This window comes from Helicoverpa armigera, chromosome 1 (genome assembly GCF_030705265.1).
Source record: "Helicoverpa armigera isolate CAAS_96S chromosome 1, ASM3070526v1, whole genome shotgun sequence".
Lineage (NCBI taxonomy): Eukaryota > Metazoa > Arthropoda > Insecta > Lepidoptera > Noctuidae > Helicoverpa > Helicoverpa armigera.
In genome coordinates, this window is record NC_087120.1 from 12,440,186 (window position 1) to 12,457,051 (window position 16,866).

The window sequence follows — 16,866 nt, forward strand, 5'->3', positions numbered from 1 at the left end:
TTAGAAATAATGCAAGGCTGTGTCACTAATCCAAATTTATTTTAACAAATCAATGCCAGCCACGCTGTGTCTATGCATATTATTATCTCCAAAAATATATTTTCTCATAAACTAGTTTACTAAGAACTATGAATGTAATGTCAGATTCTAAAACTGAGCCAAATAATTGTTAAGTACCAGTTTGTTGCAAGTCCTCACGGTGCATATTTCAAGCATGCTATTTATGTCGCTGTAGTACATTTTAACATGACTTTATGTGTCCTAGCAGACTTAAAGGCATCCAAGGCCTCTAAATGATTTGCAATAATTCTATTTTCAAACGAGCTTATTACAGTTTATGATTGTTCTTGTAATAATTCCGAGAAGGTTAGAGTCATTCTCAAGAGAAGTATAGTGATTCCCAACCTATACATGTGTAAAAATCTTACAAAGCCTTTTAAGAAGATTTATTTATTGTGTGTAGTTTTCTTTTATCTGAAGATTTTGTCGATAGGAGTATGAATATTGAGTATGTGTACATTTAAGTGTGTCACAAGAATCTGGTGTGGTCAGTGTAATTCTATGTTACCGTGTAATCCATGTAGAGTATTAACAATAATGTGTATCCTATTACCTTATGAGTACATGTAGTCTAAAACAACAATTATAATATACTTAGGTAAATAAATTATCAGGAAAAGGTTATTCATATTTTGCAGTTAATCATTAACAATAAAACAAAATTCAGTATGGAAGTGCCAAGCAATTGTAGTATAAATGAGATATATTAATAGTATTTGTAAATTATAAGATGCATTCCAGATGTACAAACCATTCTAAGCAAGGATTTCCACATAAGTAAACACATTTAGATTCATGAGGCTAACAGTCCAACAATTAGCAGTGACTAAACATAAAGAGAAACTCCACTTTCACTACACATTATAAAGCATAGACAACATATTTACTTTTAATAAACATTGACTGACTAGTGAGAGAACTACTTGACAACTACATAAATATCTACTAAGTACTCAGGCCAGCTCATAGAAATGCAAAAAATGCAATAAGGCTCATACAATATTAGCTCTGATAAAAATACACATGTTTGATTAGCATATACTACGGCGTTACGCTAGTATACATCATAACACACACTTATTAAAGGCAGGTAAACAGGTTGATGGCAAGCAATGCACGACACACGTTCACACAATGAAATAAACAATAATATGAATTAACAGAACCAGCACAGTGCTACTAAAGTGATGTTTATGTACGGTTAATACTAATTAAAATGTTTACCAGCGTGTCTTGGTCGCCCAGCTCACGGTAGTATGATTCACTGCTACCTCTTCTGCTGCCGACACACATCGCCCTCCTCAGCAGCCCAGACAACATTGAGCAGAAACCACATCGTTGCATATTATTATTAATCTTGACGGCGGAAAGTGACCACGGGGTTTAAAGTCTCTCTGACGAAAACGCCAAGATCGTAAACGACGAGAGATTTATCTTAAACACCTCGAAGAACTTGAATCCAGTGTAACATTTTTGCCAATTTATAAATAATATCAGCGCTCATATGTCAAGATATTAGAGAGACTCGACGGGGTCTCATGTTTATTTCGAATATTTAGTTGGAATTTATAGTATTTGCTATACGACACGCGATCGCGATAAGAGTTGATTACGGTGCTGGCGGACGAACGACTACTACGAAGTCGGACGGCGCGCGGCCAGCCGCCGAGTCAAGTGCTGACAACTTAACGAGCAGGCACCGAATGAAAACTAAATGAATGCATCTCGCTCACTCTCTCATTCGTTCTGGTTTGTCAGTCGCGTAATAGAGAACCATCGTAACCGGAGCCTCGGCCTTTGAGAAGAGCTGTGGGAAAGTGCAATGCATCAGAACGAGACAGTCAAATGCAGGCGATGTTTCTATCTGAATTGCGAATTGTGATTGGTTTGTCAGGCCCGGTGGTGGAAGCGGCTTATCAATCTATATCATAGAACCATTTCGATAGTCATTTTTATAGGATTAAAGATGCTTCTGGGTACAAAATATATGTTGAGCTTAATTAAACTGTCACCTTAAAACTTTTCGGGGTTATTTAACTACTTAACTGACATTGATATAAATTAACCATACTTCAGAGCAGTACCTATGTATATTTTTAACGGGCTGGTGGCATCAAACTTTTATTAAAATGAAACGCTTATTATATAAAACATAATTATACTTCAACCTAATACATTACTTATGTGAAATTGGCATTTATATTTTATATACCTAAACTAATCATGGATAGTCCGATGGAGTTGAAAATTATTTTGGTTAAATAACAGTTAATTACGGTAAATACTATTAATTATATTTTATTGCCAAAATTAAATACTACAAAACTTTAGTTTTTTATAGAAGTAGGTATAATGTTCAACTTAAGCCCCAGTTAGACACGAGTTGGTTTGATCTTCTTTTTTTCTATTTTTTTTTTAAACTTTTAACTATCAGTGGTGACTCCGATGATGGCATTAAATTAATTTAATCCTCATGATATAAAAAAACCACTTGAAACACTAGTACCGTGCTTTTTAACTATGATATACAACTTAAAAAATAAAGCATAGATGAAAAATAACGTATCTATAGATTAAGAAGTGTGGAAACTGTTTTGGGTTAAGCGTTGTCTATTTTATTGTAATTATTTTTGTATAATATCGGTTCATTTCCTAAATAAAAGTAAAATAAAATTTTTTTGTTTTGCGTACGGTAGACCGCACATCAGTGGTAACTGCCATGTACCTTAACTCAATAGCAATAAGAACGATTTTGCTATAAAACTGTTACCACTGACTTGAAGTTGACTGTACAAGAGCCATTAGGACAAGAGCTAAGAATTTGACATTACTTGTATGGCGCTAATGTCAAAATTCAATCTCTAGTAAGCAAAACAGCAGATAGCAGATAGAATATTGGGAACGGCCGTTATTCCAACATAGGAAGGCAAATTTAACAAGAGCCATGCGTCTGTTCTGCGTGTAGTACCAAGTTATGATTGCGATCGATGTATTAATTTTTTTTTTGACGATAACGTACGTAACACATTGGTTCTATATAAGGTGTTGATTTGCATTTGTGCCATAGCTCAGGAGGAGGACATACAATACGTAAATAATCAATTGGAATTACAGTAGATGGGAAATAACTAATATGCACTGCTTTTTTTGTCATTGTAATGTCGTGGTATTTCCGAAGTAATCCAATTTTATGAATGAAATTTATGAGTGATAGTTGCGTATGCTTTGTGTTTGCGTTTGTGTGAGGGTGCAGCACGGTTTTAACGCCAGTAACATACGCGCCAAGTTTAAATAAGGCTAGATGACATTTACGGAATTCCGAAAAAAAATTAAAGAAAATAAATTACGTAACAATTTTTTTATTGATTTGGGTCGAGAGTCATTAGCTTAATTACCTCCTTGAATATGGCACGCATGCAAATCAACAGCTTGTATAGTGATTCTAGTTAATTGTAAGAAACTCGCTTTAATTACGTACAGTTTACAGAAGTGTACATACAAATGTACTAACGGTGGCTATCAGGAATGTCCGAGCGGCTGATGCCTATGTGGTCACCATCTTTTAATGACGACTTAGTGTTGCCAGTCTTCAGTAGGTGGACAACTTTTTTGTATCCGAGCAACTAATGTGACGTATCAATAAAGTTTCTTCAGGTTCTTATTGATTTCAAAGTTGACTATTGTGCGTATCTCTTTTTGTATGCGTTGGGAGCTGTCTTTTAATTTTTGGACGTTTGAAAAGTGCTGAATTATCAGCCTAATTTTAATAGACGATTTTGAGTTTTGAGTTAATCTACAGTTAGTGCTACATTCGCTTAACAGATATGGTTTAGACCTCTATAACCTTGTCTCAGGGTGGCCTCACCTCGCTATGTATCCATAGCATGGTGCGAAGCGTGAGGTGGGACAGCCAGGAATCGATCGCGGCTTTCAGTGTGGTTTAAAAAATATCAGTTTAACTGCGAAACAATGAATATATATTTTTTTAATATTATTGGTATTTTACGTCTTTGTAACTAAACTCGTCGTTAGTAAGAAACAAGGGACAACCGTTATTTTTTTTAATAAAAAAACCTTTTTTTTCGCTTAGTTTTCACCAGTCTCCACGGATTTACCTGCGTCGTAAATAAAGCCGTTGAAAAAATCCAATCGATTCAGTAGTTTTCAAGGCTCTACGGATTTTTTTTCGTATCATTCATACGTGTGTAGTATAGAAGTACAGATAACGTTACTTCAAAACTCTATGCTAGGCAAGAAAAAAATAGAACTGTCAGGGAAATCATAATTTTGCCTATAATTATTTAAATTGCCCCGCGATCGTATTTAGTTTTAAACTGAACAGTGCAATCGTATTAACTTTCAAGTTTCTTTGAAATGCGCCTAAGACTGAAAAAAGAACTTCTCATCATCATCATCATCTCAGCTTAAGAACGTTCACTGCTGAATACGTCCTCCAGCATCGATATACAGGGCCGGTTGGGAGCACCCGACGTCCATGATCTACCCACGGCCTTCGCCTCTGACCAAACCCCTAGCGGAGCGGATATGATGAACAGCGCAGCCAAGCCATCTAGCAAAAGTCACGAGTACCTTTCTACTAGTAGTATCGGCTTCCAGCTCTAGATGTCTCTTGAAAATACTTAATGCAAGTTGCACTTGATTTAGGTACCCTACACTTTTACTGCGACATAAAAAGACAGGTGGCGCTACTCATGACCTGAAAAGTTGTCATGCTCCGTTCCGTGTTGTCCTTTCTTATGTAATAACCAAATAATAAAACTTAAAGATCAATTTTTATTTGATTATTTTAATTTTATTTTATCATTATTGGTCAATTCATGTCACGACTTTACGAGTATGTTAAAAAAGGTTTGAAATATTTTGTTGCGGCAACATTGCGTATCTGACTAAAAATGCGTTCCATGTCAAAAATACAACTTGATGCATTACGCTCCCGGCCTCACGTGCGTTCCATGTCAACATTAAATAATTTTATGCATGAAAGTAATCAAAATAAAGATTTTTATTTATTTTGTTCATTCACATAACAATAAATATTTTTAAATTGCCTTCTTATAAAGAATGATGTTTTAATTATTAAAGAAAATTCTACTAAGGTATGGAAGTATGATATCGTTAATTGTTTATTCCTGTTGAAACGGAAACTAGATCTCATAAAAATTTTCCCTGTTCTCCTGTATATTTGAATATCGTTTTATAATCTATTCATTCAAGTAATATCTCTCTCAGAGTTCCTCTCAATCTCGAAACGTACGTACGTGTAGCGCCATCTCTTATTTATAAAGGGAAGTTTATCGTCCTTTGGCGCAGCCCTTGCTGTTCGGCGATATTTAGCTTATTTATTTATTGGCCTATCTACAATTGTTACACTGTTTGTTCCTATCATACTAGTAATAAAAATACAAGCATAGTGTACAACATAGTGCGATAGACACAGCATGCAAAAAGGAAAAAAAAATAACAACATAAAGCTACAATATACTTAGTGCAGAAATAACGCTACAATTACAACAAAAGTGGGTAGGAAAAGTTTAACAATGTGGTATGTTTTTTTGGACTTGGCGCTTGAATTTCTGAAGTGTTGTGGAAAAAATATCAATTGATTCATTACCGACCTTAGGTACCGACATCAATGTATTGTTACGGATAAAGACGGACTGAGGTGCGGATATACCTAGGTCATAAACGGACAAGTTCTAGCCGCTATGATGAAGGATGCACCTAGTTTTAACCGTTGATAAGGGGACACAATTAAGTTTAGCCGCATATGGCCGGCCTAGCTGTAGCTGAAGCACTTCGGGCTTTAGCCGAAACTTTTATATAAGTACTTAAAGTCGGATACCAGAGTCGTCAATCAAGCATCTCATTTCTGATCACTCAGTAATATCATTTTTCCGTTCTGTATCTATTATCTTTAAACTTGGTTGAGAAACGGCTAGGCAGGTGCTGATGATGATTGTCGCCAAACCTACTTTTCAGACGTGATTCGGAATATAAGTTTCCCATTAGTACTCCCAAATATTGATCCCAAATATTGATGACCTTACCAATAAACTGGGTTAGGTTGAAGTCTTGTAATTTGTTGCGTCTTGGCTAGCGTCCATTCCTCTTAGCCGCCTATTTATATACCTTAGGGCTGATTTTTCAATCGCCAGATAACTCCTATCTGAGGAATATTTTTAACGTTTTGACAGCTTTTGTATGGAAAATATGTCAAACCGCCATATTTATTCCTCAGATAGAAGTTAACTGATGATTGAAAAATCAGCCCTTACAATGATAACAAGGCATATACATAAATGTATGTACTGTTTGTTTATCTGTGTGCTCAGTAGGTCGTGCGTTGTTCCATTGTTTTGGGATTTCTGCGTACTATGTACTTAACGATCTAATTTTATGTAACTGAAACAGAACAGCCGAAATCAATCTTTGTTTTTTTTTTTCTCTTTTTTTCATAAACTTTGTATAGGACGTAAGCTTTTATAGAAGTGGATTAGCACCTTCGATAATAATATTGTCGATATGCAGATAATGACGAATTGAGAATATTATAAGGTTTCCATTTTACCCGTTTAGAACTTAGCCAATGCAGTATTGACGATAACTTACCCATAGCACCTTCCTTTCAAAGATTTGCATTCAATCTACGATCATCATGTGATTGCCTGATTCTACAAATTAATATCTATGGAAGAGGTAAGTTCAGTGAATATTCATTAAATTCTAATGTCTAGCACGATGAAGCATTCATCTTTAAAAATCAAATGAATATTGAATTAAGTGAACCACAGTTTATTTAACAAATTTTATTTTCCTTCATAATTACACAACAAAAAAAGGAAATTTACAAAATGCATAACGCCATCTGAAATACTACGTTAACAGTGTGGTTAATATGTATTATATAACTAGGTAACAGTATATGGTTTGAGTAAAATTAATACACAGGAGAAAAATTAAAAATACGACGGGTCAATCACCCCTAATCAGCGGTGTAATAATTAGTAAACAGATCTGTCAATTTCACTGACCGTACTCTTTACTTCATTTCTACACTTAATAATTAATCAGTAGTCAGAACAGTGCTTTAGATATTTTTAAGAAATTTAGTTCTCGTAACATATTTCGGCCTGCGTACTAACTTCTCATAGATAATGTAACATTATTAGGTGCAATGACTTAATACTTTTTGCAGGTGGTTCTATTACGAGCTAATGCCTGTTTAAAACATTTTGACAAAAATTGCACCTAATAATGTTAAAATCACAAATTAAGTTATCATAATTATTTTTATAAAACTCTCGGGTTCTATATAAGGTGACAAACAAACGATCCGTTATGGTGCTCGTACCTTTTTTAGAATAGATATGTATATTCTACGTTACCTATAAGTGTTGTGGTTCTGTCCTTAATTAAAAATACTAAATTAGGTTTTCACATTGCGAATAATATATCATTAGGTAGGAAGTCGAGAGCCATGACAAAAAAATGCGTGATTTACATATAATTGTTACTATTGTTGTTATAAGGAAAGCGAAATAAATATGTAGGTAATTAATATGTGGAGGTCTTGTACTGCAAGATCAAGCACCATCTGGACATTTAGTAAATTAAACGAATACTTAAAAATTATAATAAAACTAAAGTGTTCATTAAAAATAAACTGTAGTGGAAAGTCTGCTTTGCATAAAATGCTTTTTACTTCTTTTCATAAAACGTTGCATCATACAGTTCACGACAATTAATTAGTCAGACTTGTTTGGACGCTTTCTTGACAATCTTTAACAATGTGGAAAATATAATTTAAGGAAAAGTGACTAGATATCATAAAGGTGCTACAAATAAATAAATATAGTTTCTTTAAATACAACATAATTATACATTTTCAGGAGAGACCGTGTAAACGATGGCCCTCATCATAAATTAAATCAACAACAACGCGTCCAACAAGCCCGTCGAACTTAAGACTATTTCGTAATCTACAAGATTAATTGATAAATACCAATACACGATGAGGCACTAAGATCAAGGCTTCCCATCTGGTGGATTAAAGAACTCCCAGTGGTGATGGTGCACCGCCCGGCTGTCACTCAGTCCAAACATGATCAGGCCCGCAATCAGCACGAGGAATATAACCATTGCCATTTGCACGTCTTTCTTGTCTTCCGTGCCACTAATGTACGACATGAAGGAGTTGAACATGCTCCTTATAGTCCTACTAATTGAAGAGTGGCAAACACGCAGAAATTGCGCTCCTGCTTCAGTTATAGTGGGCTCATGGGATCTGACAGGGGGCGCGATTCGACGTGGGGAAGGACGAGGTCTACCATCGTCAGAACTAGATTCAGAATGAGGAGCTGCAGGTTTCCTTTTAGCACGCCTTGTTGGTGGCGGAGGGGTTTGGTGTTGTGAGTCATGAAACTCAAAATGAGGTCGTTCCCTTAGCGTACGACCAGGGAAGAAAGAAGCAGGAGGTATGGTTATGTCTTGGAGATACGAGTACAACAACGGGGTTAAATCGGGGGGAGGAGGTCTTTGAGGTGGAGCTCCTGCATCCTCAGCACTAGGAGGCCTAGGAGGGGGAGGAGTTTGTGGCGCCTCTTCTTGAGACACTTTAACTTCTTCTACTTTGGTTTCCGAAGCTTTTTCAACAGGCAAATCGTCAGTCTGTGTGTGTTCTTCCCTACTTACCGGCCTTGGATGTTCGATAGTTTCTAGAGCTGCCGGAGGTGGAGGAGCATGTGCTGTAGATATTTCAGCGAATTTTTTGACAATTTCGTCTATGACCGATTGGGAAAACTCAATTCCGCTAACAGAAATGTGCCCAGATTTCGAATCTAATTCTGAGACTTGTAATGTCATTCCTTCTATATCTGACACCAAAATTTTATTGGCTTGCAGTTCAGATACATTTAGTCGACCCACATCTAAATCTTTCACTTGTAGTCGTTGAGTCACTAAGTTATCTAACTGGACTTCCCGACATGTGTCACTTACTTTTTCGAGGGCTTGTTCTTCAACCGGCGTCGCTGTAGGTTTTTGAGTTTGAATAGTGCCTGAAATACCTCTTGACCGTGGTAGTGGTGGAACATCTGGGATATGTGAATCATCGATGTCTATAGGTTGAACAGTCAACGAAGCCTCGGTTAGCATTTCTTCACGTTCATTAATCCTAGTTGGACTCGACACTCGTCTTTCTACTAATATAACTGTAGGCGATGTACGCCCGAGAGTTGGTTTAGATAATTCAGATATTTTTGGGTCAGAAAGCTTTTTAGATTTATCAGAACGGGATGTTGGCCGTGATACGCGAGGACTTTCATCGGCTCTTGATTGACTCTTAGAATGCATAAAATCTTCATCGACAATGTCTCTTAAGGAGCTGGACATGGAGACGTCAATATTTTCATCCATACCTAATTCGAAAATGACATCATCTGGCAGTGGGTCAGTCTGTGTAGATACTTCAATTTCTATGACATCGTCTTGTTTCTGATTTTCATCGAAATCACGGGGTACTCCTATTGATTCGGCGTCTGTAGAAATATCCCGTTGGAGATTATTTTTATCCCTTCTTCTTCGCCTCGATCCTCTCGGTGGGCGTGGTGGAGGCGGCAAGGGCCTATCTTTCATTTTGTTAACAACCTCTCCAGATTTTAAGTCTTTGTGAACTTCTTCAAATGGTTCATCTATTTCAACGTACTGAGTCAAATCTCCACTCACTGATCGTTTAGTAAAGCTGTCTAATGTCATAAGACTGGTAGACGACTTCTTTCGTGGTGGTCGGTCAGGCCCGACAGGTTTTGTGGATCCGACCGTATAATATTTACGTTCTGAGCTATTGCTCTTCCTGCGTCTAGGTGGGGTCTTACTTTTAGAACGTCTTACACCTTTGCTGGGTGCGTATGGGCCTTTGTCGACGGTTGCGTATCCAGGGCTTTCGTGACGAATTTCTCTTTCGATGTCAATTTCTTCAGTGGGTGCTATGTTAGTGTCGAGTATTAGAGACTCAGCACCATGCGATGTGCGGTCGTCGTCACAGAGAGAGGTTCCCCTGGAACTTCTGGAGCGGGTACGCCGCGGTGGTACCGGGCTATGCTCGTGGACCGTTGAATGCACGTACTCTTGCGGTACGATATACTCGTGTTCAGTGCGATAAACAATGATCTGGAATGTAATAAACATCAATATAGTGGATTTGATAAAAATATTTGATTATGTTGGTTAAAACTTGTTGCCATATTAACTGATTTTGTGGCTATTAAAATAAATCCAATTAGAATATTGACGCTTGTTTTGAATGAAGCAAATGTAGTGTCAATGACGACAATAGCTCCTTGACCTTGTATCTAAACTGAACCAACACAAAAGCTATATTAAATGGGACCAATAATGTAACAGCAGTAGGGCTTAATTGTCTTCTATTAAGATTGGTATCGAATGCCGTTCATTACAATTGGTATAGTTGTTCTAGTCATTAAGGGTGTTGTCTTTATTTCATGAGGTTAATAAACTTATACTTAATTATATTTTTAGTTTTCGGTACCTTTTTAATAAGATAATATGGTTTTAGTCCCTTTATTGTTTTAATTATTATTTTATTGCGGAAAAATAAAAAAAATATGTACGTAAAGACCAAAATTTTACAAATAAAAAGGACATTTTGATTTTTGATTGACAAAATTATTTAAAGTAATTTTCAATATACCTAATACCTACATAATAAAAATACGATAATCCCAAAAATATCGCCGTAAAATTAATTTATATAATGGCGAAGGCGTAGTCTTTTGGCAGAAGTTCAAAAGAATTTCACATGTGCTAAACTCTTTAGTAGGTTGAGGCAGGCAGACAGCAAAATGGGGATGAGATATAAAATTATTTTTTTCGCGTTGTAATTTTGGAAGTTCGAGCCTATATTGGCTATACTACTATTTGATAAGTTAGCAAGAAACATATTAAAGTTTTTTTAAGTTTTAGTATAGAACACTTTATTTTATTACATGGCTGCCTTACAACATCCTGTATATCAGTCGATGAGCATAATGTAGTCGCCATTTGTTTATATTTTCGTTTTCTAGGTCAACAAACCAAATGAAACAACAATGTCCAAAAATAAATCTCAAGTCCATCTCGACGTATAGATTCACTGGATGACTGCCAGCTCGAGTTGCTGGGAAAATCATTTATATTTTACCTACATAATATTAAAATTATTTCTTCATCTGCGCAAACGTAAATTATATATTTCCTATTATCCAGCCTTATGGATAATTGTATTAATGCCTATAGGTCAGTACTGTAGAGCAGTTAGAAACTCTTTAGTCTTAAGGTTTTATTCATTAAATTTTATTCCTGGCTGGACAACCATGTAAATAGAATAGGTTTTTATACTGAAGAAGTTGTCACTTCGCTCCCAATCAAAAATAAACGTAAAGTTATCTATATATATAAAAATGAAACCCGGTTTCCGTTGTCACGACATAACATGAAAACGGCTTGACCGATTTGGCTGAAAATTAGAGGGGAGGTAACTTAGACCCGGGAGAAGGTTTTAGGATAGTTTTTGTTGTGAAACCGCGGGCGAAAGCTAGTTTAAATATATCAAAGATCCCGGTCCCGAGCGCGCTACGCGCTACAGTATGTAGCATCTTTTTTCCAGGATTTTTTTAACACTCAAACGGCTGACCCGACGAAGATAAAAATGGTACGTAGATACCTTAGACCGCAGATTTGGAAGCCTAAAAACTGCATTATGTGTATGACTCGTTTTCTACATATTTCAAAGGAGCCCTGAAAATACCGTTCATTCTACCCGGTTGTATTTTTTATTATATAAGGCCTTACATATTGTATATCATTAAGCTTAACCAACTACACTGGCTGCGCCACCTACCGGGTGCTATCAATGATTTCTTAAGGTTTTTAGTTTATATAGTCGTTTCAGCCATTTTCCGCCATAGCGTAACAAACAGAGAACTATTCAATAGCAACTACTATGATTGAGAAATAATAATTTTGCCTCAATCGTTAAAAGTGCCACGAGCATTTTATAATCGTGTGTAATAAATGATAAGGTTTTACTCACATCGTCCGTGTTTTCATGTTCTTGCGGCTGCTCCCAAAGTTGAGAAGCATTTTTGAAGTCGTTTAGAGATGAATGCTTGAAATCCTTCTTATTGAATTTCTTCTTTCTTTTCGGTGGCATCGGCAGCGTTTGTGACTGATTTGGCACGGTGTCAGGATACTGGATAACATCATCATTTGCATATTCATGTATGGAATGCAAATCCGTCGTGGGTGTAAAATCAGTGTGGTTATTGACCTGCATATCAATATTTTCTTCCATGTCACAACTGATACGTTCGTCATGATGCTCGTCTAACAAGTCCACCTCACTAAATTGCATACTGGCGTTGACACTATCGTCCATGTATGGAGTTGCCTCCTCCTCTTTCTTCTTCCGCTTTGCTCTTGATGGTCGCACTGGTGGAAATGTATAATAACCATCATCTTTATCATTCAAATCTTCAGTTGAATACCTCATCGGTTCGTTGTCATCGATCATCAGCTCAGGATCGGCGTCAGGATCGTTGACGTACATATTATCGTCGTTCATTCCCGAATTACTCCCTATTAGGGAAAGAATATTCTTCGGGTTTTGAAACGCTTTTCGTGTTTCGTCGCTCAAATATTCCCTTGTTTGAATATCTTCGCGAGAAATGCCTCTCGGTCGAACAAAAAATTCGTCATTATTAATTTCGGTTATGACATGTGTGTATTCTTGTTTAGATGGTGATATATCGGGTATGGATGCAGCATCTTGTCTATCGTGATCGTGTTCTAGATTTGAAGGTTCAGGTTCATCGTCCAAATATTCTGTGTCCACCTTATCAAAATCGTAGGTAGTCTCAATTCGCCTGACATCGTCCATTTCGAAGTTTGCATCATCGTTGTCAATATTCCCATACTCTCGCGGCTGTTCAGGGCTGTCGGGGATGTAACTTGGTTCTTCTTTTTGTTTTTTAACCCGTGTGAATGTAAACGTAGGGGGTGGTGTATCTTCCCTATTAATAGTCGGGGTTGAAGACGTTTTGGCAAGCTCTGATTTCTTTTTCCTATTGAATAGTCGGGGGTAAGTTCTAGCTTCAAATTCTACTGTGGCAACATCTGTTGGCTCGTTTGAGTTAGTAGAGTCACTAGTTACCTTGTATTCTTTTTTTCTACCAAGACTAGGGAAGTTTATTTTGGGTTTGTCAGGCATTCTGAATTTAGGAAGATCGGGGACAGTAAACCTGGGTCTCTCTGGCATTGTAAATCTAGATCGATGTAATTTTTCTGCAATGTTGAATTTAGGTCGATCAGGTAAACTAAATTTCCGTCTATCTGGTAATGAGAATTTAGGCCGATCAGGCAGAGATATCTTAGGTCTTTGCGGCATTTTAAATTTGGGCCGATCAGGCATACTTATCTTAGGTTTTTCAGGCATTGTAAACTGTTTTGTTTTAATACTTTGTAATTTGGTTTTTAGTTTACCAGCTTGTGATTTTAGTTTACCTGTACCTTCTCTGATACGTTGTTGAATCTTACTGTCAGTGTTTTCAGCATTTTTGGATCTACTGTCACGCTTTAAAGGTAACTGTTCCAATGCAGATGAATCAACTTGACTGGTACTTACTTCACACTCTGTACGCGATAGTGTTGACGGAGTATTTACAAAATACCTGTCTTCAATATCTCGTTGAAGTGCTTCAGCGCTGATCATTTCTTCGTTTTTATCTTCATTTAAATTTAAGTTTTCATCTAATTGTTCCTCATCATCTGATGTGTGTTGTAAATATTTTCGTTCCAACGAAGTTGTACTAGACAGTTCATCATCTGTTTTGACCAATGGGTTTGGTTTTTCGTCTACACTGGGAGCAGTGTAAATAATGTTTGGCGGAGGCTTTTCGATGATTTCATATTCGTGATCACTGGAATGAGAACATTCATATTAAATATAGCAGGTAACATAACTTATACAGAGCATGATTATGACATACATTCGCAAATGGACTAATAAATAATATAACTTTTTGATTAGCAGTAAATCATTCGCATGGCATTAATTAGAAAGAGCACAACACAGAAACGAAATGCAAATCGCAAAAATTGAGATTCGTCGCAGAAGATTTGAGTTATATTTAAACTACACACACACGTTGCTCGAGTCACAATTAGGCCAACAGCCGGCGCTCGTTTTAGCCGCAGCCTCCGGGCGAAAGATGCTCTTCATAATAATTTTGCAGTTCGTAATTTTAGTTATAAAATGTCACGTAAACTATTTCAAATAAATGTAGGTGGGTTGACTTACCTCTCGTACGAAATAAAATTACTAGCTCGCGAAGTGGGCCTAGTACCAACTGGATTCACTCTTTCCGGTAGAAGCGAGTCACATTGAAAAAACTGACAGGCGCATCGGACATCTGGGGTAAATATCTGAGCGCTCCCCTCTCGGGTAGGCCTCACAGGCCTCTCTATTGGAGTGCCACCTTCGGAAGTCCATCGCCGAAGTGTAGTCATAACTACCAACTACCGAATCCAGGGCATATTTAATTACTCGTTTCCCGTAAACTACACAAACTGTCATTTGCACGCGGGCAATGAGTCATTAGGCATGTTTTTCAAAGCTAGGCAGTAAATGAACTAATCACAGACGTGAAAGCAGCCGCGAGCACTGATCACTGATGACAATTTTAAGAGCTTCCCCAATGTGCAGGAAGATCGGTCGGAGCGAGCTATATTTATCAAACAGTCAGAAGCTAGCGCGTTCGCTTTGCATGAGTTGAACACGGTTGTTATGTCACAGTTACGTATGATGTACAAACTATTATGTTAAAAAATGATATAATTACCTGCTGGGTTTAGACCATTTTCTCGGGTACTCTGTTTGTTGTCGATCGTTGGCATCGTGTGGGCTGGGGCTGGGCGATGATTCTATGGGGATTGCTGCAGGTTGGTCATCTGTTACTGCTGCTTCCTCTTCAGTCAGTTCCGTGATAGTGATATTTGGGGATTCGTTGCTTGGTCCTCTTTCATCTAATTGATTTTGAAATATTTCATCTACATTGGGTTCATCAGGATCCATTTCTTCGTCTAAAATAATAGCTTCTCTATTTACATTATCCATTTTATGTAATTTTTCCATAACGTGTTCGTCGGATTTCAGGCTCGTGTTTTCCAGAACTAAACTGGGGTCTTGGGAAGCGATCGACTTTTTCTCCAACAGGCTTTCATTTTCTTTGTTGCTGTTACTCCTACTTTCCTCGTCTGTTTTATTGATGTCTTGTTTATCGACATCTGGCGCGAAATGCACATCTTTTCCGTCTTCTATATCTTCGTAAATATGTTCCTTTTTTTTCCTCGGTGGTGGCGTGTCTACAACCATAGTTTTACTCATTTCATCAGAACTTCCTAATTTTATAGCACCGAATTTTTGTCTTCGGACTGCACCAGGAGAAGATCTTAGCTGTCTTATTTCTTGTGCTTCTTCATTCTTTTTACGTTTTGGTATTGGTGATTTCTCATTTTCAGTACGCTCAAGTTTATGTAAAGTTTTATCCGCTAAATGTTTTATTTTATTCACCAAAGGATGACAGCATTTCGTTTTTTCTCTGGTTTCTGAAGTAACTCCTATGTTATATTGTTGCTCTGGTACTCGGCGCTTAAGTATACCTTTAGGGGAAACATTCTTTGGTATTTCAACAGGTGTTGCTAAGTGGGATCTAGCTTGACTTTCAGGAGATTTAACTACGTAAGCTTTCACAGCCTGATTTATGGCATCATCTTCAGAATCTAATGACACTTCTTTGGAAAAATTTGGTATGTGTACTCCTTCATCTTCACCTTCTTCGCCGTGCTTGCGACTACTTCCAGGTGAAGAATCAAGGTTGAGTATCCTCTGCACGTCACCGTCTACCGGCGAATGCGTTCGAGACCTTGAAAATTCTCGCGACATGCTTCTTCTTGGCGTCGTTTCTCTGATGATGTCTTCAGCGGTAATTTCACCTTGAAGTGGCGCCTTCAACAGGTGCGTCCATGGGTACCTTCCCGCTTCACGCGCTCTTCTCAAATCTTCCCATTCATATGTTTTTATTGGCACTGGTGGTAAATCTTTCTCTTTATCTGGTGACAATTCAGATTCCATATGTTTAATTGTTTAATTTATTTTTATTAATTTGACAAAAAATAGATCAATTAAGTAAGTTTTGCCGAACACAATGTTTTGTGAGGGGTTGATGATATTTTAAATATTAATGCACGAACCCCGCAAAATTCACTTTTTCACCGTATAAACTAAGAACACAACATTTCGTTTCAATGTGAGAATCTCGAACTGAAAACACGTTATGTTTGCGTGGGCTCGTGTAGAAATAGGTGTGAATAAGTTGTGTACTATGATCATTGGCCAACGGATTATTTTGGACTAATGCACCGGTGTTACCTTGAAGCGATCAGGCCAGTTCTCTCGTGAGTCCTCACCATCCCTGGTGTTTGTTTGTTGACATGGGATGCACTAGACGCGTTTTTTGTTTTATATTTCCGATCGAAAACGATTGGCGATCTCCACTGAATCCCGGTTCAACTGGCCGACACGTCTTAGTCCGAGCAAGCGCGCTAAATATAAGATTGAGCATGAATTTATTTTTGGTGAGTATTTCGCGTCATCAGTTAAAACTATAGGACCGTGCTCGATTTTTGAAGGCTTGCTACGAGGTTTGTAATTAGAGATGATTGAGGTGTAAG

General features: G+C 37.3%; 2 protein-coding genes across 8 annotated transcripts in view; both read right to left on the reverse strand.

The window, feature by feature from the left end:
• The window catches only part of LOC110376623 (dual specificity calcium/calmodulin-dependent 3',5'-cyclic nucleotide phosphodiesterase 1A), a 98,848-nt gene extending 97,050 nt beyond the window's left edge, over window positions 1-1,798 (reverse strand). For 3 of the 6 annotated variants that reach the window (XM_049840245.2, XM_021335175.3, XM_021335176.3), the window contains exon 1: window positions 1,285-1,797. Coding sequence is in view for 5 of the 6 variants with exons in the window: in XM_021335175.3 (XP_021190850.3) it covers window positions 1,285-1,404 (120 nt within the window). In the remaining variant the exon portion in view is untranslated. Of the gene's footprint in view, window positions 1-811; window positions 1,039-1,284 lie in introns of those variants that run through there. The other 3 variants (XM_021335177.3, XM_049840252.2, XM_049840231.2) reach the window with 3 other exon arrangements.
• A 5,074-nt stretch (window positions 1,799-6,872) lies between these two features.
• Window positions 6,873-16,861, reverse strand: LOC110376635 (uncharacterized protein). Of its 2 annotated transcripts, XM_021335194.3 has the most exons (4): window positions 16,565-16,861; window positions 14,976-16,245; window positions 12,170-14,054; window positions 6,873-10,248 (listed from the first exon to the last, which is right to left on the reverse strand). In XM_021335194.3, exons 2-4 carry the CDS (start codon window positions 16,076-16,078, stop codon window positions 8,107-8,109), a joined length of 5,130 nt encoding a protein of 1,709 aa, XP_021190869.3. In that variant the 5' UTR covers window positions 16,079-16,245; window positions 16,565-16,861; the 3' UTR covers window positions 6,873-8,106. The 2 variants fall into 2 exon arrangements, with proteins under 2 accessions (XP_021190869.3, XP_021190868.3); XM_021335193.3 differs by lacking the exon at window positions 16,565-16,861 and having other exon boundaries at window positions 14,976-16,558.
• Between the last annotated feature and the right edge of the window lie 5 nt (window positions 16,862-16,866).